The sequence below is a fragment of the Pieris brassicae genome, chromosome 2, assembly GCF_905147105.1.
Source record: "Pieris brassicae chromosome 2, ilPieBrab1.1, whole genome shotgun sequence".
Taxonomy (NCBI): domain Eukaryota; kingdom Metazoa; phylum Arthropoda; class Insecta; order Lepidoptera; family Pieridae; genus Pieris; species Pieris brassicae.
This window is the reverse complement of record NC_059666.1, coordinates 16,406,374-16,431,706: the sequence shown is the minus strand read 5'-3', so window position 1 is coordinate 16,431,706 and position 25,333 is coordinate 16,406,374. Positions and strand designations below refer to the sequence as shown.

Sequence of the window (25,333 nt, the reverse complement as noted above, 5' to 3'; positions counted from 1 at the left end):
CACATAATAAGTATAACAAAATATAGGATAATATATTATGCCAATAGTGGTAAATACCGGTACTTAATGTAATCATAAATTGAATCTTGAAAGAGACAACAGTGTTCGCGAAAAGTCAACACCGTATCTTTGTCAACCTACGCCTAACAAAACGTAGAACGAAACGCGCGTTCAATGCAGCGCCATCTACGCTACGAACAAAACAACAATACAAAGAGACGAGTGTGACCAGTTAAAACTACCCAATATACAATAATTAAAATACATTTTTTCTTACATTTTCATCTTACTTAATAAATTCAGTTTGGCTTAGTTCAAGCAAATAACTAGTATAATAAATTTTATGTTAAAAGTTTCAGTTAAACGTTTAAGTACTTAGAAGTAGAAGTATGATTACGAATGACAAAATTTTTATAACGTGTCATTTTTAATAATAATAATAATTTAATCAAGGTTAATAAATTGTATAATAATATAATAGAGTAATTTAATGATTAATCGATAATGATAAGAATGAAGCTTTCTACGCATTGATCAATAGATAATTACTTTTAACTAATATAGTATACTCGCCTCGGTGGCTTTAGTTTAGTTTAGTAAGATGTTACTGATATTTGCTATACACTTGTCTGTTAAATTCATTAAAATTGTTCGAGTTGCGTGAGTTCGTTCGCCGAGGCCGGAAAGTGCCCATTGCTGCCCTCTGGAAAGATAAATTACACTTTGATAGAGTATTGGTAACATTGGTAACGAAAACCTGTAAGCATATTCATATTCAAATTTGAACATTCCAAAGTGAAAATATATAATTATCAATGAAATTCTCCCTTTTTATATTATTATTTAACACTCTATATTATTATGTAAAATATTGCTTAAGAATATGCCGACACCACGATATATTTTGAGCGATTTATACTTTCGGGTGTGCTCTACCAAAAATACAATAGTTTTCTCATGTTACGCTTTACTTAAGATTTTCAACGCAGTTTTGATGAATGCATGGATAACTTATATCGGGCGTTACATTATTCTAGGCCAGTGACGATTTCTTTGCGACTGTTTTAGTTCTAATCTAGTATAGATGTGATGTAGAAGAAATTATTAGATATTTGTGAGAAGTTACCGGCGGAGGTGGGCAGACGCGCAACAAAGACATTTCGTGTTAGTAGGGCCTATTGGCGTCTTTGGGCCTCTTGAGTTGAACCTTTAGCCGTTTCATGCCAATTTGGAAGCCATTCATCGCCTGAATCGCCGCCTGGGCTGATGCAGGGTTGTCGAATGACACGAATCCTGAAACAAAATTTATTTTTAATACATCGACCAATTTAACTGATATTTAATTTAATAATTATTAATATTCGGGAGAGATTAGTGACAAGCGACGCGAAACGAGTGTAAATAATGGCGCAGGAAAATGCGCGAGAAGGATTGAGGATAGGAGAGGGAAATAGACCGACAGGGACCGATTGTTGACACGATAACCTGAATAATGTCTCTAAAGTACGACCTGAATTTGAATAAAAACAGGATCTTAAAATAAAACAATGTTTTAACCGGATTAAAGCTATTTGTATTATTATAAACTTATATATTATCGATACCAACTCCGGGGAAATAAATACAGATAACACAACTTTCTCTACAGCTGTGATACTTTTGACATTCAACACCTTTTGTCTTCAGTCACCGTGACCACGCACGCTGTAAAGCACGCGAAACATCGGATAATTCAAATTTAAAATATGTAAAATAATTATAAGTTTATAATAATACAATTTTAATCCGCTTAAAAAAATGTATTTTTCAATGTGTAAAAGCTATGTTAACCAAAGACTAAAAACAGGACCTGCTGATAAATTGTTGAAGATGATGATGTCAGCAATACTGTCGTCATAAATTAGTTTGTTGGCATCAGCCATTTAATTTCGACAGTAGAGTCTATTAGTTTGTTGGCATCAGCCATTTAATTTCGACAGTAGAGTCTACTTTTTAAAGGCTTCTGCTTTGTTCGACCGCTCAATCGATCTGAGGGCCGAACCTTAAAATAGTTAATGCTGCACACTCCCTCGAGAGGGGTGAGCATTGGCCCATTCGGGGCCGTGTACTCGTTCCACGAGTACACGGCCCTCATAGAGTTTAGTGGCACTCATAGAAACGAGTGACAAGATGACTTTAGTATTTAATTGTCATTAGGTTTTAAATGTTTAAAGTTGCGATAAGTTACTTTTAATAGTAATAAATCATACTAATGATGACTACGGAGTCATTATTATTATCGACCATTGAATCTAGTAACTTTGACAAATTAAATAAACCATTCGTATTAACGGTTTTGAACCGTTATGAAACCTTTGATGTTATTAAATTATAATGACAATGGCAGCTGACACTCGTACCATTGAGCCAACATTAATAATAAAGATTATGCTATTACTACAGACTATGAAATAGTCTGTAAATATTTAGATCTATTAGTATTGGCAAATCAAATAAACCGTATAACGGTTTTGAACTAATTTGACTTGATGTTATTAAATAATAATGAAAATGGCACCCAATACCAGCGCCATTGCTTCCCTTCTACATAATATATATATTATTGTAGAAGATGAGGACACAGGTGGCTTTTGATTTTTAAAAAACTATAATATAAAATTCTAGGTAGCTTTAGCTCCTTTGCTTGTACGTGTAATATGCCCTTTTTTGCAACTTCTTCATCAAATATCGTTATAATTCAAACTACACTCCTGTACCATACGTAGGACCATTTAGACTATTAAAATATTCCTTAGATCGCCGTTTCCAAAATTTCCATTTTGAAAATTACTATCAAACTTTTGAATTCCATTTTAATAATTTAAAATGTAATTTACAGGAGTTATGTAACCTAATATTAGCTAAGTTACATATAGCATATATATTTAAGTAAATAAGTAGAAACGTAAACAAATTCTAAGCAATCACCACACACTTGCAGCCATAATTAGCTCTTTAGTTTTTACCACACTCATAAATTGTCGTTTCCGATAATGTCCAATAACATTAGTCACTTAGATTTACGAACTCTTCAATAAGTCAAGTTAGTTAACCCAGCTTATATTTTAAACAATAAAAGCCAGTTGTAAGCCAGCTTCGAAGTATTTCATTTATCTAAAGTGTTTACATATCTGAACATTCAGACCGCTACCGAACTTCATTCAGGTAATAATAAAAAATAAATACAAGTGATTTAATGGATTAATACCAAGCTATGAAAAATTTGACCTAGTTTGTTGTGACCTTATTATTGCATATTTAACATGTAAAGGTAGTGTTGTGACATAACTGTAATAGTTGGTCCAGTACTGTATTGTGTAGGTGTAAGTAGTATTTTTTCTGTATATCTGCTGTACATCACTTTGCTTTATTGTTAATAGTTTCCACAGCGTACGCGATTTTATTGGTATTTTTTTCACACTTCATACTTTTTTTAATGTTATGTGCCTTCTTTTACCATATTACATCTGGGTACAAACATTATGGTAATAAAATGGATAAATGTATGACTATAGGTGTAATTTGACTTAGTTCATGCGTGAAAAGTAATACACTTACCAAAACATTTGCTTTGATTAGTAGCGCGATCTATAAACACCTTGCTGCTAATCACGTTCCCAAAGGGCATGAACATCTGCATTAGCTCCGCGTCACCAAACTCCTGAGGGAGGTGGTAGATGAAGAGGTTGCACCCCTCAGGGCCCGAGATCGAGCAGCCTGGGAACATAAGAAAATCTTTAAAGAACTCACAAATCTGCCTCTGAACACCTGTATTTTGTTTATAATTAAATATTGCTTAGAAAACATGGCGGTTTTTACTTTACATTTTTGATGTATATAATTGGCGATTTCCTGTTGTTATTATTGATTGTATTGTTAGTTTTTAATAAAGATAAAAGTTCACCCCATACATAAGCTTGGTAATTACAATATAAAAGAAAGAATTAGAAGTGTAAATTATGCTGAGAACACGTACATTAAGAAATTTGTTTGCTTGTACATAAGTTTTAATAAAAATAGTCGTTGTCTTGCCTTATAAAAATAGTATTCATAAAAGGCACTAGAAAATAACAGTAGTCAAACATAATATTTTTTAATGATGCATGATATAGTTCACTTGCTTATAATAAAAACTCTACATGACTGTCTTGTGTCTAGCCCAAGTTTAAAATCTAGTAATTCCGCCATATTTTATATAAATTTGAAAAATGATGTATACGAAGAATAATGAACTACTTACAATATACAGGACATTGAAACACTAAACAGAGATGCAACAGCGATATTACAGCAACTAACTTCGTGAGCACTTTGAAATTGAACTTTCTAAGTAAAAGTAATATTTACTTATTTGATAACAAAGCAACATTTAACCATTAACCATTTCAATTTTTACAATGTAACTCGCGTGTTTTTTTTCATATATTGCTGTAAACTAGATCTGTTTCTACTTGATTTTAGAATACGTTTTATATATAAATAAGCCCATCAATCTTAATATTAAGATAAAATTTAAATACATATATTAAAGTTATTAATGATTTATTTTTACTGATACAGGAAAGTTATATAATGATGGTAGATACAGTAAATGTTGCTGTAGAGATGATTAGGGCACAGCTCAAGGCTCTACTTACCTTCTCTTTGCGCCGGAGCAATGGTTGACATCGGGGGTGGTATGGGCTGCGGAAACTGTCCGTAAACCGCTGGGTAAGCTGTCAAACATTAAGTTGCACATTTTCACAATGAACACCGATTATATCGCGTGTACATGCATCTACTTTACAATAACGGATGCCAAACTTATTCGAGAAAGCATGTAATTTCGATAACAATAATTCTATAAACGCGTCGCTACAAGTACCTATTACAATATTATCTGTTTGAGTATTTTAAGCTGTCGAAAATATCAAATGTGAGAAACGTTGAATGCAAATAAAACATCAAAGCATCACACAAAAACACATACCAAGAAGCGAAGAATGCAAAAAGATAGATATGCGATATGAAATCGACATGCAAATTGTTTTCATTCAATAAATGTGTTAATTGGGACTTTACAAATTGGCTATTGAAAGGAATTTGACTTGCACAAGTCACAAAACATAACAAGAGTGAAGTAAATTTATGTTGTAAATATGATGTATCTTTATGGGTTTTTAATTATATTCATATTTATTATTTTAGTTATATTGAGTATAAATAGTAGCGGTTGCGATTTCTTAAAAATAACCACCACTACGAGAGTACTGAAATCGCAATTATGAGTTATAATTTACGAATATTACGGAAACCGGAATATGATAAAAATACTTTGATTCAATTTTGACAGCCAAATTATTACAGCTTATTGAGTTTTTGTATCGAGATTGATAAACTGCTTTTCTCGGTCGGTTCCAATTGTAAAGAATTCAATTCGAATGAACTGTCAAAGAAGTTTACGATAACAAGAGAATAAAGTCAGTCGGGGGAAGAATATTGAACTGAATTCAGATAACCAATATAATGTTTAATTTGTCTGCTGTCAAATTAACATCTGCTACGTATTTGTTTTACGTGGAAACGACTTTTTCTTTCCGAGTTAATCGTAGTTGCAAATTGATGAAGCACTTTCATACATAATACGTAGTTTGACCAAATATAGCTTACTGATTTAACTGTTTTAAGTTATATAGTTACATTGATATCTAGATATAAATGGTCAATTTAAAACATGAATACACTAGAAGCAAGCGACTAAGTTACAGATTTGAAGCAATCTTATTAGAAGTGTCCGTCTTACCGGTAAGAGTGCTTCATTTTAATACATTGTTAGGGCATATGAACGTTACTCACCGACTCCAGGGAAAGGCTGCATTCCGGGGTACGCTGCATGTTGCAGCGCTGCAGCCTCACCGTTTGGTAGACCTTGGGCTGTAACTGGAACCGCTGAAAATTTTAGCGATATGTTATTCGGGTAAAACTGTATGACACTACACAAATGCTGGCAACGGAAGTTAAAACATGATGAAAGACATGATACATCTATTATAACGATTTCACATTTACTTACGTTGTCAGAATTTCACAATAACCAGCTATATTAAGCAATAATTTTCTACTAAGTATAAGTAAAAATATATTTTCTCCAACAAAATCTTACTGTTTGGCATCTTGCCATCTTTGTAGTAAAGCAGGGTGTCGAATATTAAGCGAAAAATAAGAAACAAACAATTCTCACCCGTGCGATGAAAACAGAAAAATAATGTGTTTAGGCTTTTCCGAGTTTTTATTAAACATTTCAGTATATTTTCGACTCACATAATTTTTATGAAGGCTTTTTATCTAATTTATTTAAATAGTTACCTCATCAATCTAATCAAAATTTGGACAATCGGGTAATTTGTACATACAAATTTAGGTTGGCATAGAATAAAATAATACATAATTATTCAAATAATCAAATAAAAAAATGTTAAGATACTCACGTCCAGTAAAAGTTTGATGTATACCGTTGGTGTAGACAGCTTCCTGCGGTGGTGGCTGGCCGTTAGCCGTCTGCGCAGCCATGTTGAAGCCAGGCATGGTCGGTGACGGCAACGAAGGCAAAGCGCCATTCAAGGGCTGCCCTCCACCTGTACCTATCGCCAGGCCCGTGAAGTTATCTGAAAACCGCATAGGTTAAGATATATATGTACGCAATACTGTATCTTTAATGATTATCTTCTTTATAAACTAAAAAATGTTAAAGTTCTACGACTATGCTTATGTTTGAAAGATTTTAGTATATGTAGTTTTAGTTATTTACTAACCAGACGTAGGCGGGACCACTGAGTTAGCCATCCCGTTGAGCGCGTGCGATGCCAGCGCAGTCATTGGACTGATGTAGCCCTGCGCAGTCGCTGCAACCATCAGTGCTGCTTGTTGCTGTACCATACATTAATAATTTAATATTTAATCGGAATTATTACAGAATGATTCCTCTTTATTTCCTACAATAGCGCGTAATAAGTTTAATGGAAACACTTTTATAACTTGTTTTTAACATTTGACTAAGGATATATTTTGAAAGAAAACAATTTTTTAACCGGATTAAAGCTTTGTATTATTATAAACTTATAATTATTTACATAAATTTAAATTTTATTCCGACGTTTCGCCTGCTTTTCAGCGTGAGTGGTCACGGTGACAAGACAGAAGGTGTTGAATGTCAAAAGTATCACAGTGTAGAGAAAATTGTGTTATCTGTATATATTTCCCGGATTTGGTATCGACTAAAAGACGACGGGGGAAAAAAAATAATGATAAGTTTATAATAATACAAATAGCTTTAATCCGGTTACAAAATTGTTTTCTTTTAATGTGTAAAAGCTTTGTTAACCAAAGACAATACTAGGATATATTTTGTTTCTCGTAAATCAGCTGCTATTTTAAATAAAACTAATTTAGTACCTGTTCGGTAATAACTTGGGCATAGGTGCCATAGGTTCCGAATTGATTAAACACGAACGGATTTAGCAGACTCATGTTGCCGGCCATCTGTTGCATGCGCCTGAGTTGTCTTTCCTTCTCTGTGTCCGCAAATTTCACAACTAAGCTGGAGGACGCTCCCTGTAAACAAACGCGTATCTTTGACTTAGGCTTTTATTATTCGTTCTAAAACTCAACAAAACTGGGCGGAGTGAGTTCTCCCAAATCATTATAGTGTATTTCCATGTGATGTGATATTTTTATTCTCGTTACATTTATCTATCCACGTGCATGGTAAATACCGTTACAATTGCTTATTTCTTTAATTTTTCTGAAAATCATATACATACTCAATACGTAGATGTCTATAAAACCTTACATCGTTGGTTAGAAAATAAAACTTAATTTACCCCGATTTCCACCTACAAATTTATTCTTGTTATCACCTCACATGTTAAAATATTACGTCATATCGTGTTAAATGTAACAGCTCTTCTTCATTAGGTCGGCACGCAATCTCGGTTCAGTGTGAAATTCTCAACAATTTTCGCGTCCATTTTGAGGCATTTTGTGGATGAAACTCGTAGATAGCGATCGTGTTGAGACGCCGCAAGTTAATTCACAAGCTTATTTTGAACAAGAGAATCTGCTTGCGAAATGAAGTACAAGTGTAAATGATACGTTTATTTTATTCAAGAGTTCAGCGGTTTGTAACAAGAAATTATATATCTGCTTACAACCATAAACCCATTCTCTTTACTAAAATATTACACATTATATTATATAAGTTTTTTTTAAACTATTTTATTTATGTAATTTTACCACCCCTAAAGCTATTTAAAACAGACTTATCTTCCATTTATCAGCGAAACGACCTTTCGTTAGCACTAAAGAGCGGCGTTTAATCGTTAAAAATGCAAGAGTAGGCCGTTGGTAATTCTCGTAGCTACAATGCGGCTGCATTCATTATGTATAGCAAAAATACCGCTATAGGCATCAACAGGTTGGGAGCCGATGCAACAAGTCTCGGCTCCACTCCAAAAATGCAATAAACTTTTGCAAGAGGCTTGCGTTTTCTAATTGACTATAAGCCTTTATTATAAACGTTTTGTACTAATTACGTAAGTGGTGTAGCATTACTGTTAGCTTGATTTCATTAGGTAATTGGGATTCTACCAAATTGTAAACTGACTTTTAAACATTATTTAGTTCTATTGTGTTTACAATACAAGTGTTTTATAAAGTAAATAGATTTATTATTTTATTACCGTATATCTACACATTTATGTAGTTAAATTTATTATATATATATTGTTTGTATCTTTAAAATAATGATAGAGAAATAATATACATATAATGGATTCTACTATTTTTAATAACTTCCTGACCTTCCTAATACATTGTTAAATATATTTTATATGAATTTGATATATTTTAATGGTAATAAAAAATAAATTTAATTCCATACGAAATTTTTTAATTGACAATTTCCAATTTGTTATACAGTATTTACAATATTCTCAATCTGCATAGTAATAATAAAAATCAATAATGTAATTATGTTTCAAATTCAAAATATACAAAATTATATGTTTGTCTGTAACTAAATGTAGCATTAAGTTCAAGTTTAGTTCATATTCAATTCGTATCCGAGCTATTTTCCAAGTTACGATATTTCGTTTAATCAACACAAAACCGCAGATTTGGTTTCTCTAATTGATAGACAAACAGTGATTGAGAATTTCAGATTAAGCCTATTTACACGAAGTAGTGAGGGTTTCGACAAATATTATACTTAGTTTGTATAATTGTTTGAGATTCATCAAGATTGAAAGTTTGATATATCTTGGTTACTACCAAGTAGTTAATCCCCTATACTATATTGAGACCCGAAAGTTATGATAGTAAGTGGATATATACAACCTAATTAGCAGTCACTGTATAAAGGTATAAAATATTTATTTAATATAAACGATATTTAATGTTGGTCAAAGTCAAGAGGGTCCTGTTTATAAATTAAGTCTCAAGAATAATCAAAACATCTTTTTATGATCTGTCAAATAGAACACCATAATCTTAATACATACATTCAGGTTAATAGATATCTGCAATGAATCTGGAATATAAATCGCTTAAATACTAGTTTTAGGTGAACTGGGTTTTAATAACAAACATAAATTTAAGAAAAACACTTTTTGAACGGATTAAAGCTATGTATTATTATTAAAACTTATAATTACCGCCTTAAACTTATAGTCACCGTGACCACGGACGCTGAAAAGCACACGAGACGTCGGTAGAAAAATTAAAAAAAAATTACAATTTAGAATTATATAAATAATTATAAGTTTTAATAATAATACATAGCTTTAATCCGTTCAAAAAGTGTTTTTCTTAATGTGTAAAAGCTATTTTAACAAAAGACAAACATAAATTTCCTTACAAAATATCTACTGTTGCAAATCACTTAAAGTAATTGCAATCTGGCCCATTTTATTACGGGCTAGTTCGTTTAATACCCTCATATAAATGGGAGCCCGTGTCGAAGACGCTTATACTCCATTGTTCCTTGAAAGCCTACCGCCATACCGCCCCGAGTTAACGTTCCTTCGATGCCGCATTTAAAATAGCTCTTCGCTAGTTTTTGTCGACTCGCGAATTTTGTTCCAATTATAGTTTCGTATAGACTTCGTTATTATTGGGTTTCACATTCTATGAATGTAATAGTATTAAATGGGATATTACTTTTTTTTGATAATACGTTTGCAATAAGCTTGTTTTTATTATGATTATATAAATTTGCCAAGAAAGCATATCGTAAGGCAATTTAAGGCTTACTGCCTTGAGGTAAAAGTTAATTGAAATCTTTTAAAGTTTATTTCGGCTATAAAGGCCGGCCCGTGGCCGAAGTACCGTGGATTTGTCCCGGCTTCCCCGTGGAATGAGACTTTATTGCCGCATTAACTTGATTGTTTTATATACTGAGCTTAATGTGAGGTATCTTTTAATTTGGGGACGTTTTACGAACGAAAATAGCTTCGTAAGGTAAAACGTTATTGTCATAAACATTGTTACCTACTGGTGGAACTATCGCCATCATAAAACTGGGCCCATTTTTTATTAAAATTGATCCCACTAAAAACTTAAAAAAAAACATGCGTGTAAAATAACTAATTTATACCATATAAAAAAATAATAATGATTATTTTGATTTATAAGTCACAGAATACGATACGAAAGTTATTATTAATCTAGAAAAAGATTTTATACAAAAAACAGAGACAAAATACCCGTACAAAACATTCACCAAGGGCCAATTTGAGAGGCATTTATTTATTCCAATTTCGGCTTGCAATAACTGGCTTTTGTATTATTCATCACCCAATTATTGTAAAAGGACTGTTTCTAGCACGGAAGTCGGCTCGCTATTGGCTCTTCCGTTTAATACGAGATCAAAAGTAAAGACTTTTTCAAGTATCCATTATGCTTAGTGGTATTCTTTGTTAATTTGATTTACATGCTTCTCAATACGAATTAAATTGGGTATTTATACTTTTAATTGATAGACACCCAAAAGTATCGCGTACTTAAAATTTAGGGAAATCAACATATTTTATAAATGTGACATGGGGGTGAAATTGATTCATTTGAACAAGTACAAAATAATCATGGTTCAGGTTCATCAAATTAAGGTTAGGCAAAACGTATTTAATCTAAAATAATTAATATTTTTTTACAGTTACTGGCAAACGGACTGGACGTTAAATGATATCGCCGCCCATGTGCACTTACAATGCCAAGGGGGTCGCGTGTGCGTTGCGTGCGCGTGATCTTTTAAGAATTGGTGCGCTCTTCTATCGAAGGATTATGGTCCTTTTCGTCCTTCCTTGTGGAATTGCTTTAGAAATATCTTCATGAGCAGCTGGTTTCACAAAGTAGGTGCGCAGCTAAAATGCCTTAAGAAATGCTTAGTTGCGGAACTTATTTATTATTTTTAACATCTTAGCCAACTTACAATATAAAATTATAAATAGTGCATTGAATTTTCTATAGATCCCTTGTAACTTGTATGTATAAAAGTATTGTTCAGGAGTCCATCTAAGGATGAATAATTTATTTATGAAACACAGAAATAATATTCGATTTCCAATAGGAATAGGAATAGAAGTAATAACTTCTATCTAATTTAATACCAAGTTAGCGATATCTTATAAATATATCAGACAAAATAAATAATACAATAGGGAAGGTAAATAATACGGGGCAGGATTAGAGTGGGTCGTGAGCCCCAATTAGAGACAGAGGCTTATGATAGTGCACCTACATAGCTATGAAAATTGCGTTTTGGGTTTTGAATTATATACTATATATAGTTTATTTTATAGAAATCTTAAAAAGAAAAAAGCGATATAACAAAGTGTGGTTATTTTATATTAGCACCTGCTTTATATAATATATATTTAAAAGAAATGTCACACTCAAGTTCCTATGAATAAACATTTTGTGTGATTTTAGGCGAGCTTTAAAATAATTCTAAAATATATTTGTGTTAATCTTCTATATCAGCATGGATTTGTTAGAAATAAATTTTAGGTCACACTAAATACAATATTTTATACTTTGCAGTAACGATAATAAACCTATTAATTCCTCCCCCAAGCAAGACATTGAACAATTACTAAAATTAATTTAGAGCACATTACAAATGTATGGCGCCTTAAACGTGTCTTAATTAATATTTAATACAACAGGATCTTCACTTTGTCGTAATTTCTCATTAAAAGTACATTTTCTTATATATTATGAAAGTTTTGTATTAGCACTAAAATATATCTTAAACGTGTGAAACTATTTGTCGTCACTAGTTTGAGTTATATTATAATCGTGTTTTAGGAATCATTTGTTAAAGGATATTTGAAAACTCTACTCATAAATAATAAAAAGAAAAGTAAATATAAAAAAACGACTACTCGTATACGAGTTAAGAAGCTGAAAAAATGAGTAGGAAATTAGGGACACAAGAAAAAGCTTGTATCGGAGAGATATCATAGAAAATAGAATTAATTACCTAATACATCGTGTATCTCTCTCGGATTAATGCGACTGATCCCATTGATCTATGAAACATTTTATTAAAAGGTGGTAATCGAGTTAGGGCGTAATCTCAATGATGTTATTAATTTAGATTAGTTCGACTTTATTTCTTACTAGCTTCCTTTAATGATGAATGAATAATATTCAATGTAGCTTTTTAAAAGTGTAACAATTATTACATCAGTGATGTAACTCACCTGAAAATTTACTTATCATTATATTTGATTCTTAAGAAGTTAGCGAAATGCGGCGGATATGTTGATATATATTTTTGCATCTATTTAAATAATTATTCTCTAAATGCAAGTGTCATCAGCATTCCGTGGTGGTGGACATCACAAACTCAATTCAAAAATTGACTAAGTCCTTCATTTTTCCATTCCAGTTCTCTTACGACGTTTTCCATCACCGTAAAAGCAGTATTATTGAACATTTATTATAATCACTGTACATTGTGTCGATTATTAGGTACCTATTAGTTTTATTGTCATTATAGCGATAAGTTACTTACGAGTACTAACAACGAAAGATAACTTCCATCTACGACGTAAGCTTACGTAGTGCTTGTCCTACAAACAATGGTTTGTTTGCTTTTTCTTAGTTAGTGGATGACATTAACTAAACAATTTAAAATTGCGTAATTAATATTATATACAAATAATCTAATTACAATGTTGCATTTAGATAATTCTCATATTCTATAAAATATATTTTGTAAAAAACTGACCAACCTAATGCATAATAAACGAATTAGTATATACAATTAATTTTCTAACCGTTAAATAATACCGTTAGTGTATTATTCATGAGCCTATGATTCGTATTACTATATGCCGGCGTAGCCAATTATTGCTTTGCAGTTTCAATTTAAATGTCAGGAACATGTGTACAATGTTTGTATTCAAAATGAACCATTAGATTTACGCTATTTGTTTTATAGAAACATGTTATTGGGTTTCCAAAGTGTTTCGATATTGTGTAGAAAATAGGGGATTATATTTAAGCGGTAATTGTCATTTCACGTATTTTTATAATTTTAAATAATTGTTCGAAATTTAAAGTTGAAAATCTTTTAATAGTTTAAGTAGTTTAGAATATAAATCTAACTTTTTTTACTTATTCTTTGACGAGTTTAATTTAAATGTTAATTTCCTTTTATTTAGCTGATAACTGTTTAAGAGATTGACATTGTCAAAAACAATATCCAAGTAAAGTAATCATAAAGTAACTGAACTTTCCTTCGTTTAATGAAATGTTTTAAAACACATTTGATACATACAAAAATATTAAAAGCAAATTTACGATATTGTTTAAAAATACTTGAGTCCCAGACTATAAAAACAAAAACCTGTAGGTGTTAAAAAAAATAAAACCACAAAGCACAGCTCGATTAAACGCTTAGTTTCGCCGCAGCACTCATTTTTAGCTCATTAATTTTCTTACTCGGCATCTCACATAATTTTCTCTTGAATGCTTCCATACTTTTAGATAAGGGCTCTTTTATACAGAGCAACAGCAATAGGGCTCTTTTTATTAAATCCGGCGTCTCTCGAGTGTCGACAACTGATAGCAGAGCTGTTTATTTATAAAACAACGCACTTTCCGCTCAAAGAATTAAGACCTCTTGAAGTACCGCCGACAGCTTGCGTATTATTTCTTTCCTTACGATTACGACTTTTAAAATTAAGTTTTAAGCTTATTTTAATATTGAGATTGTTCAGTTGGGTCGTTTTTTGTGATTGGATGGATAAAAATCTACATTCGTTTGGAAATTTTGCATTTTGCTTTTTGAAATCATTTCAATTCGTGGATTTGTTCTGTTAGAGATAAACTATAAACATTTAGTGATAAATACAATTTGTCTATACATAATATACGTTAACTAAAAATAATTTTATGAGCGTTAATTATTGAAATTGCAAAACTAAAAAAAGGCAAGTCTTTAACTGAAAGAAAGCAAATTAAACTACCCTGCATAAATGCACAAATTGAACACTTCAACTTCGATTGCTAAATGGGCTGACCTATAAATATGCAAATTTCAATTCAAACTAACGGAGTGTATACATTGGTCTATATTTTACAGTAAGCACACCTCTGGTATGATTGGAGTGGCCGAATCTCTAGGATTGGGACGGTCTTACAGTACTTTGCTGTTATTCTATGCAAATGGTTGCTACCGCTAGCTGCTTGAGCTATTATTGTCAAGATGCTCTTTTGCCAGACTATTATGTCATGAATATAGTAGATTGTGTTAGTTATCGGATGGCAGGTTGATTGTAATAAATTACTGAAGAATTATTTTTGATTATTATTAATGGATCATTTTAATACTTCAAATATATAAAATATGGTATTATGTTTATATATTGTATTATTTATTTTGGCTGAATTATGCAAAACATTTTATATTATAGGATGTTGTCTGACATATATATAGGTATCGTACCTAGCACAATATAATATATAAACGGAAAAAATTAATTAAAACTGTCTTCTTATCACCTAAAACATGTAAAAATATATGTTTTGTGCTAATATTATACAGTATTAGTCTGCTAAATTATCTTTTCTTAGTTTGATAAATTAAACAGAAAGTAAAATACATTGTTAAAGAAAATACGAGTTAAAGTACAAGTATCTACATGTCAATAAAAATTTCAAACCAAAATCCGACAGTACACAATGCAAGTTTTTATGCAATGGAACTAAACTAGTGCATGAAAGTTGCATACAGAACTGTTTAAATGCACTCAGTTTACATTTCCCCGTTGGGCACATTCTACCTGCTTTGTATTTTTAACCACTCCTTGCAAAGACTACGCTTGCCGGCGCAGAGACAATTAGGGAACTCATTTAGTACTGCACCCAATTTCGGCTAAGAATTAAAACGTAGATAGAGGTAATGTAGGGTTTAATAAAGTGAACAATACGGTAAAGAGTGAACAGATGAAATCTTTTAAGCATATAAGATTTTGTTTTGGTTTAAATTACATAGTACATTCCTTCTTCATTTTTTTTATTGTGTATACTTCACACTAAAAACATAAATGAGTGAAATTGTACTGTTCTTACAAATCGCCTCTTTCGCACAAATTGTGTTTATGTTGTAATAAAAAGAGACGGTATAAAGTGACTTCGTTTTTTTGAATAATTAAAGTTCATAAATAGTAATATGGTTAAAATAAATTAGTACGTTTTAATTTATAGTTCGCGACTTTGTACTCTTAACTACAGCTAGATACGTTTATGATTGTAAAATATACTACTGAAAATAACAATAATGTTGCGTAAGAGAATAATAAGTTATCCTAGTTTATCGCTAACATACGAAGGTGTAAACTTGATTAGAAAATAGATCTATGTCCAAGTTTCGCACGTCGCCAAACAGTTGGCATTTTTCCAATGATACCTTTACTAAATCACCGCTAAACAAACATGGGGTCATTATACGCGCTCATAGCTATTTTCCGACTATTCTCTATATTATACGATAGGAAAAGGCTTTGAGATTTAGGATAATTGTATTCAACAATTTCTATGTTATTTTTATTTCCTATTTTGGTAAGGACCTTTCTCTGGTGCAAAAGTTAACATGATCGGTTAGCTTCATCATTCCAGCACAATAACACACTAAGTAATTGTCTTTAACGAACAAGAAGAATTCCATTAAGAAAAAAAACTATTAATATAAACCAAAAATCTTGCTTTGGTTTATTGTGACATTGAATAGGCTATAAAAATATCAGTGAGAACATAAATATATTTTCTCTCTTTCCCACTTGAGTTTCTTTCTCATTCTATTTTTATTACAGAAATGAACCATTTGAGAAACATTTCCGTACCCGTTTCCTTGGGGTTATTTTTCTCTTGCCACCGAAAAGTATTAAGTAACGTTTCTTTTCATTTCGTGAAATATTTGGACACTAGTGGCGACATTCTGGTATGCAATTTCACATCCAAAATCTTTTTTAGAACAAATATAATATATAAGACGCTTAACACTTTTATTAAGTGTTCAGTTCTGAGCCCATAGTCCGTTGCATGGACTTTGGATCCAAGCAAAGCCTTTTTGTTTCTCGATTTATTTTACATAAATTTTGTAATTGTATGCGTATACTACTCCCGAGCCATACTAACCTTTTTTTAAAATAAGACACAATTTAAAAAAGAAATATAGAAATAAATAGTCAAGTATTGTAATGCTAGTAGTTTTTACTCGTAGCACTTTAAATCATGAAGAGTACAAAACAAGAGACGTATCTAAGTAAGTAAGCCCCCTGTTGTCCTCGCATGAATTTAATCAGTTGAAACAAGGTGTAGAAAATAAAACATCCGTCCTCACTGCCGGTAAAATGGATTGAGCGCGGTGGATCGGAGCAATTTTTGTTGAAAGCACTCGCTTTCTTTATAGATAGCTTAAGGTATAGTGAGTGAATTTGTCCACTTTAAAAGACGTGCGCGGCCATTCGCTTAAACATTTATGGTAAAATCCCTTAGCGATGATTGCAGAACAATATTTTTAAACCAAGTCTGTAGTGACTTGTACTTCAGCTGAATTTATGTTAAGTATTTTTTCGCTGCTAATTATTACTTATTGAAGGTGTTATTTCGTAAACTATTAAACGGCGGTCATTATAGGTTCGTAAAAATTTCGGATATCGAATCGGATGAAGTTTAGTCTTCTATAAGTCAATGAAGACGAGCATACATTATAGTATTATTGTTTTTTTTATATATTTTATATAAGACAATACCTATAACGCTGTATCAAAAAAATATATGCGGAAGAAAGTTTCAACGGAAACCTAATAAAATGAGATTACAAAGATTATATAGCTATAAAGTAATAGATATAATAGAATAGGAGCCCATAAACTCGTTTGTAAGACATACACATTCCCCTTTATTCCTATAATTTCCATCACATGACGCATGTCATCAACACACATAATCTCCATAACATTCAGCAACCATAATGGCTTATCCCGATACCAAGACCGAATATAAATCACGAATTAATAAAAAATCCGAATAAATGGAGATTTATTCGAAGTACAGGCGCAAACCTGACGTTTTAGTAGGTTTCCTATAGACCTTCTAACGAATGAATAATTACACAATGATCCCTATTAGGAATGCAAAAATGGGGACCCTGATGCATATATAATGGTGCCTTTAATTGTGGTCTAAGTGAGAGGGTAGATTTGAATATTCAGGACATTTAGATAGACTAGAATTGCTTGATTATTGATATAATTAAAATGGCGATAACAACTAGTTGTCTAGATATGTAAAGGTCATAAATCCGTCTATTCGATATTAAACTTAGACAAATATTATTTAAATAGATTGCAATTGTTTCTCATAAAAGTCGTGATAATGGAAAGTAAACTTTATCGCGACATAACGATGATGTCTTTGAATGAATAAATGTTATATGAATACGATTCATATATGTACTTTAAAACATGTCGCATAACAAAATTTTATTTTACATCTAAATTTAGCTATGAAATAAATAGCAAAATACCTCTATAAAAACTTTATTTATTCTCATTTCATTTGATTAAAAGCGAAGCTAAATAAGCATCGGTTGTAATGACTTGGCAAACTGATATCTGCATATGACCTGAGAAGAGCAGGAAGGCGCACTTAGCATTTATTACCCTCAAAATACTCACGAATACCTTCGTAATAGATTGTGCCTGATTTGGTGAGAATAATCATGCGTAATTAACATCTACCTATATCACTTTTTTCTAAAAATTGTTTCACAGTTAACGTTACTAATAAATCTGTTTATGGTTGAATTTAATCGTATTGTTGATATTTCATTTTATTTTAATATTTGTATAAAGTTTTAATATTATTAATAATTATTTGTAGATAACATGGATAAAAGAACAAAGGCCGGTGAATGTTCACCAAACGAGTTGGAACATGTTCCAAGTTCCATATTATTATTGCAAGCTCGACAATATTCGTATTTTTCTAAGATTCAATCATTATATGATTTGACGTTAAACCTTAATAGTAAGGAAGACGAAAAATTTTCCAAATCAAAACGTCTAATATTCAAGCACTTCGTACTGAATTTAATGACTTAGTATCTCAATTAAATATTGAGCAAATGAAGCATAATCCTCAATTCACTCCTTCTTTTCACACATGAGAGTCCTTTGAGGACCTGTTCTTAACATTTCAATCATTGGTCATTTTCTTCCTCGTTCTTAATGACTACTGCTGATGGCTGTAATACAATGGTTATCTGTTAAAATTGTAAATAGTGAGATGTGGTCGGTACGGACTGTATGGACACAATAATCTTGCGTAGCAAGTTAATTATTGTAAAGTTAAGGAAAAAAATAAAACACACAGAAACTAAAACTACATAAATTATGACATATTTAACTATTTTGATTAGGATAACCTCAAGTGTAGTGTAGTATCTTAGTGTAAGTTTAGAAAAATTATATGGGATACTTTTGTATTTCTAAGTAAAGTATTTTAAAAACATGTTTAAAAATATAATAAATCAGCCAAATATCATTTAAAGTTTTATGGTAACAAGGCTTAGTAATTTCGCGCACAGTATTTGATTAAGTACCATGATTAAAAATCATCTTGAGCAAACCCATATTTAGATTTAGTCTTATCGATTATTGGATTCCTTTTTTTATTACACTGCCACGCGACAGCCAGCGCATATTATTTCACCGAGGGAAGGGAGCATCCTGGATATAGCTTCCGGATACCCAGGCCCACACAGTTTTTTGGTCCTTCTCGAGCCGTATATGTATCACCTTCGCTCTTAGTTAGGTATATTTATTTTTTGTATCTTCTTTAAAGTATTTAAGGTTCGTTAAGTTAAATTGCCGGTGGGTATTTTCATACTTGTACAACGACAAAATTTTATATAGATTTTTTAAAAATATTATATGTATTTATAAATCTATTATCCATATTTCGTATCTCGTATTTCGTATTTTCGTCTGCCTATAATTTTAAGTTCTCTCAACAATGCTTACATATTGTGTTTTTTATGTCAAATGTGTAGAAGGCTTTTACGCCTTTTTAGACTACTCTATAATCTGTTTTATAGATTAATATTTCATATATACCATTTTTGTTTTGTTGCAGTAATTTTGACGTAATCTTATTTCTTTTAAGCATTAGTGAGAACTATAATTTTTAACGTAAACACATATTTTAGAATATTATTTACATCAAAAATACTTTCGTATCAACCAATTTTTTTTTCTAGTTATTGTTTTTCTATAATTTAATAGGAACTAAAGATAAAATACTAACGCTGAACATGTTTGATTAAAAGTAATAAAAATTGTAATAAACTAAATTCATTTAATAACTGGTGGCAACATAAAATTATGCGGGAAGTATTCGCTCGACAAAACCTAATTAGCGTTTGTTATTTTATGTTAATAGATTTCATCCCGATTACTTCTCAGAGGTTGTATTTAGTTGAAAATATGTATTTATGTTTATTTTTAAAGAAAATTAAATGTATTTTCTTGTGTCTCGTACGTAGAATTTATTTTTCACGAAAATATGAAAAATCTCTTTGTTTTAGATACTCTGTTGAAACAAGTGCTGTGGCCACATATATATTGAATCTATTTTTAAAGTCAATAAAAATGAATTCTTTTTAACACACCTTTCACTTATATTGTATTTATATGTAAAACAATAAAAATCCGATAATTAAAAAATAGTAAATAACCATTTAGACATCAAAGCGATATGTGTATAACAAATATTATCATAGTGAAGTTTCTATCCACCTGAATACTGTTAGAACTTCAAAAGTATAATTTATTTTATTTCATGAAATCGTACAGCATTTATACATAAAACAACAAAACAGTTCCGTTTTAACTTGAGATTTAAATGAGTTCCGTTTTGTTTATTTTCGTTTCTGAGATCAAGAATGAGCTCTGTTATTTATATTGCGTAACATAATATTAGTTTTAAGTTACAAAGGATAAATATTTTTCGCGAAAATATGAGACTTAAGGTCTATTCTTACAAGACGCTAAAATACCAAATAATATACATAAAAATTAAGCTGTAAATTTATGAAAAATTACATTAGCATCACAAATTTCTTATTATAAAAAGATATGAGTTGATACTGATTTTAGCTTAAACCGCTATAATCTCATGTATTTTGTTCCATCTACGGGGATCTTAGTTGCTACGAAAATTGCTGTATTAGGACTTAGTTATAGGTACAAATAAAGTGAAGAGAAGTGCATATGCTAAAATTTACATAATAGTTTTAAAGCTAAATATTGTTTAAAAGTTTAAGTATCACAAAGATGAAACTATTTGCAGAAATAATAAAGACATAAAGTGTACGCCAGGTCGCATGGGCAGCTATATGTAGTCGTAACGAGCTCTCGAGGGAACTTACTTAATATCGTAGAATATAATTTTGTTTATATTCACTTGTGCTACGTTTTAATTAGACGTGAATATTACTTTATAAATATATAAATGTACGTTTATTAAGAAGCCTTTCTAATACACTATCAAATCACACATATACAATTGGCACTGTAAATAACTAACATTAAAAAGGAAACCTCAAATTGATAGAACTCCAAAGCGAAAGGGTCCTAAAATTGACTAACAACTTTTTAAAATGAAGCGGTGGATTCCGGATGTTTTGACATTATACACGACAACTTCAATAAAAGTTTGCAAGCCTCGTCTGCTCCGTTTGAAAGTTGAAACTACGTGTCTAATATCCCTCAATGCACCCAAATTGCTTTGGAAACAAACAGAGCTGGGCTGAATTGTGTTTGGCCCGTAACTTCGGCCCAATCCGGGTCAATTTCTTGAAGGTAGGCGCTCGTAGACGCATTTCTGAGCTCGGGATTTGTCGGATGAACTTTTATTAGCCTAGCCTTTGGGCGGCCTCATCGTTTAGATGTTATGGAGGTACGCTAAGATAAAATTTACGGTTCAATTCTAATTCGCAATATTTTTTATTAGCACTAACTTTTATACAAGGCATGCTATTTTGGAACACGTAGTTTATTGTTCTAGTAAATTGGAAGCAAAATATTTGTTTTGATTTTTTATCGAGTTCAGACTTAGTAATTTGCGTTCAATATCCCTACAGGAAACCTAAATATAGCCTAATAATAAATAGAAATAAATATAATGTGTTAACTGTTTATTTCTTATTACACGTTAAAAATACACCGTGTTACAAAATGAAGTCATTTAAATAAAACTGTCAGGATTTTGTTAGGACCCCCAACCAGTCCGTATAAACACGTATAATGTGATTACAAAACGTACGTAATCCTAAACAAATATAGCTTGTCTGTCTTAATTTACTTGAAATGTGTGTTTGTATGCGGAAATAAAATTCGTGAAAATGAGTTCGTTCGTTCGAAAACTCATCAACTCTTTAACTGATTTGATCAGTTTAGATTTAGAGGTTATAAAGTTACTTGTGTTACACTAATTTTACGTATTGCAAGGGCTTATTCATCATTATAAATAAGTACCATTACCATTGTAATGATTCGAACTAAATATTTTTCATACACAGGACTTGATACAAATTGCAGTACCAGATTATAAAATAAACGATGAAAAGATTTATCGATCATTGGCAGAAGTTATAAATAATTGTGTTATTGGAAGTAGGTTAGAAATATCATTCGTAATGTAAAGATATTAGCAGGAAATAAGGTAATTAACTTATTTATTTCAAATTATATCCACATGTAGTTTTAGTTAGAGTTAGTAACAATTTAGTTTTAGTTACTATGGTATAGGAAGTAAACAAAACAAAAAAAAACTTCTTTTGTGGGGTATGGACAGCATACAAACGTTTTAAGATATGTGTGCTTTTTGTTTTCAACCCATTTAGGATACCATTGGTGCTATGCCTAAATCGATGCATCACGGTTTTAATGTCATCATTTGATAAAGGGTATACCGGTAAAAATTAATAAAAAATGTGACATCTCTGTGCATACGTTAGCGCTAACGTTGGGACAACAACAACAACACTTGGGACGTTTCCTAAACAAATATGTCGGTGTCTTTGTTGAATGAAGCATACGATCTCAATTAAAATTTGCTGTGTTTTAAATCATAGCATTTGAATTGTCATTGTATATTGAATCTTAAATAAAAACGAAGTTTGCTCTTACACACATTCCTACGCTAAAAGTCACTTCGCTATTTTTTCGATTCACGGATATTCATATACTCATAGGTTTACATTAATTATATTTAGAACTAATTGAATAAAAAATAGAGCCATACATTGTAATGAGCGATTTATGTAAGGCTTACGAATATTTGCACACAATCAATGTAATTAGCACGCGTAGCGCCATTTCCGCGCTTTACAAAGGACGGGTTTACACTGTTTGCTGTGTTCGCAATCTCTTAATTTCGCGCCCCGCTGTAAGCCGAGTAAATAGTCGCCTTAAACACTTTGCCGTAATGAAACTTTGAGTGAATCTTGTTTATGTAACTGCCCTGATATTTGTGGCTTGATTTAGCATTTGATTTTAATGTTTATTAAGATTTTTATAAGTAATATACAGGACAGTAGAATTTGGATGTAATTAATAAAATACTCTTACGTGACAACTAGACGTTCAAATAAAACTGTTTTAATATTAACGCGACTTTATTACATTATTTGTACAAGTCAACGTTTTCAATGCATTTCAGGAATAGTGATCAGCCACATCAAGTACATTGAAATGCTGCTATATCAACGCCATCTAGTGTAGATTCCGCTATTGAATTCTTGGCCCAGTCACAAATTGAACAAGAATGGCAACGTTGGAGAGATATTTTAGAACGATTGCTTGCAATTGTAAAAAAAATAGCATCTCACAATTTGGCATTCAGCGGCATAGAGAGAAGTTAACATCTGACGCAGATTCGAGTGAGACAAGCGGCAACTTTATAGATTTAGTAAAGTTAATAGCCTGATTTAATCCCGTGATGAGACTTCACCTAAAACAAGTAAAGGATAAGACGATTAATGACCACTACATCGGATAAAACTATTCTTAATGATCTCATACAATTAATGGCAAGTCACGTGAAGACTCAAATTGTTGAAAAAATAAAAAATAATAAACGACGTTTCTCGTGTTGAGCAACTTACAAATATTATACAATTGTTTATTACAAATTCAGCTGAAATTGAAGAAGATTTTATTGGTTTCTTAGCTGTCGAAAACCGTCGAAACCACAGCTGAGAGTTTGACTAATTATATAATCACAGAATTAAAACAGTTAGGTATATCATTGCAAAACTGCAGAGGCAAGAATAATAGTGCCAATATGCGTGGTGAAAAAAGTTGTGTGTTAATCCACTCGCTTATATTTTACCTTGTGGAGTAATTGCTGGAATCTCATCCTAGGAGATGCAGCACCGTCGTTTGTCCAAGCAAAATCTTTTTTTGGTTTGCTACAAAGGTTGTACACAGTGTTGCCAGGCTCAAGCCAGAGGTGGGCTATTTTAAATGCTCATGTAAAATCGTTATAGCTAAGACCACTCTCTGAAACTAGATGGGAGTGCAGGTTAGCATCGGTAAGGTGTTGCTTTAAAGGGCTTTGCAATTTTCAAAATAAAAATGTTTTATGTCATTGTCGACAATGTGAGCGCAAGCTGCCATCCTAGGTTTGAGGCTCTTAAACATCATGAGACCATATTTGGTTTCATGTGTAATATAAAAAATAAAGGAAATTACTGATAGTGTATTTTTGAAGCAATGCAGCGACTTCCTACGATCTATGACAGTAGGAGAATCATGCGATATTGATGGACGTGAATTGTATGAAGAACTGAATATGTTCATCCGTATGTATAAAGGAAACCACGACATTATCTAGGTGCTAAAATACATAATAGAAAAAAATTAACTGAAGTTTACCCCACTATCGTAATAGTCCTGGGAATTATTGCTACCACACCTGTTACAGTTGCGTCTACTGAAAGGAGTTTTTCGAGTCTTAAAATTATTAAAATATATGATGAGGAATTCGATGACACAAGCTTTTTATCCCTTGCTATTATTTTAATCGAGAATGATTTAGCTTATTCATTAGATTATTGTGCTTTAATTAAAGATTTTAGCCTTAGGAAAAGCCGCAAATACCAATTTTAAAATGTCATGAAATCAAATCATTTTGTATTTGTTAATTTTGTAAACCTTTCTATGTAAAATATTTTAAAACTCAAATTTCATTTATTTGTATAACTTAAACATTTCTAAAAGAAAACACTTTTTTACCGGATTGAAGCGATGTATTATTACGTACAAAAGATAATTATTAAATATTTCTCCTCAAACATGACAAATACCTAAACCAAACAACCAGACCTACTACTATATACTTTTAAGGTGGTACTACAGTAAGAAAATATTTTTAAATATTATTCATTCTTTACAATTTATGAAAAATGTAAATTATCAATTGTGGAATGGTTAACCAGTGACTCTTTCTATTGACATAGAGATTTTCAACTTTTTTATCTTAAAAAAGGAACTTTGTTCAAATATTGTTGAGAATTTCAATAATTTAGTTTATATTTCAGATGTTTTGTAGTCAAATGTGGGACCGTAAGAAATATACTTGTATAAACGGTCTACACAACTACAGAGGTGATATTACTTGTTGTTTTGGAAACCACGGCCCAAGAGTCTCGGGTTCCAATGCACAGGCGTTAATTAAA

At 31.4% G+C, this 25,333-nt stretch overlaps 1 protein-coding gene across 1 annotated transcript in view; it reads right to left on the bottom strand.

Annotated features, from left to right (window-relative positions):
* Window positions 1-449: 449 nt before the first annotated feature.
* Window positions 450-25,333, bottom strand: part of LOC123719959 (CUGBP Elav-like family member 4) — a 343,252-nt gene continuing 318,368 nt past the window's right edge. The window contains exons 5-12 of the mRNA XM_045676305.1: window positions 7,471-7,629; window positions 6,831-6,945; window positions 6,507-6,683; window positions 5,875-5,967; window positions 4,677-4,754; window positions 3,598-3,756; window positions 1,127-1,293; window positions 450-703 (exon numbers count right to left, since the gene is read on the bottom strand). Of these exons, the coding sequence (XP_045532261.1) occupies window positions 1,166-1,293; window positions 3,598-3,756; window positions 4,677-4,754; window positions 5,875-5,967; window positions 6,507-6,683; window positions 6,831-6,945; window positions 7,471-7,629 (909 nt within the window). The 3' untranslated portion in view covers window positions 450-703; window positions 1,127-1,165. The remainder of the gene's footprint in view (window positions 704-1,126; window positions 1,294-3,597; window positions 3,757-4,676; window positions 4,755-5,874; window positions 5,968-6,506; window positions 6,684-6,830; window positions 6,946-7,470; window positions 7,630-25,333) is intronic.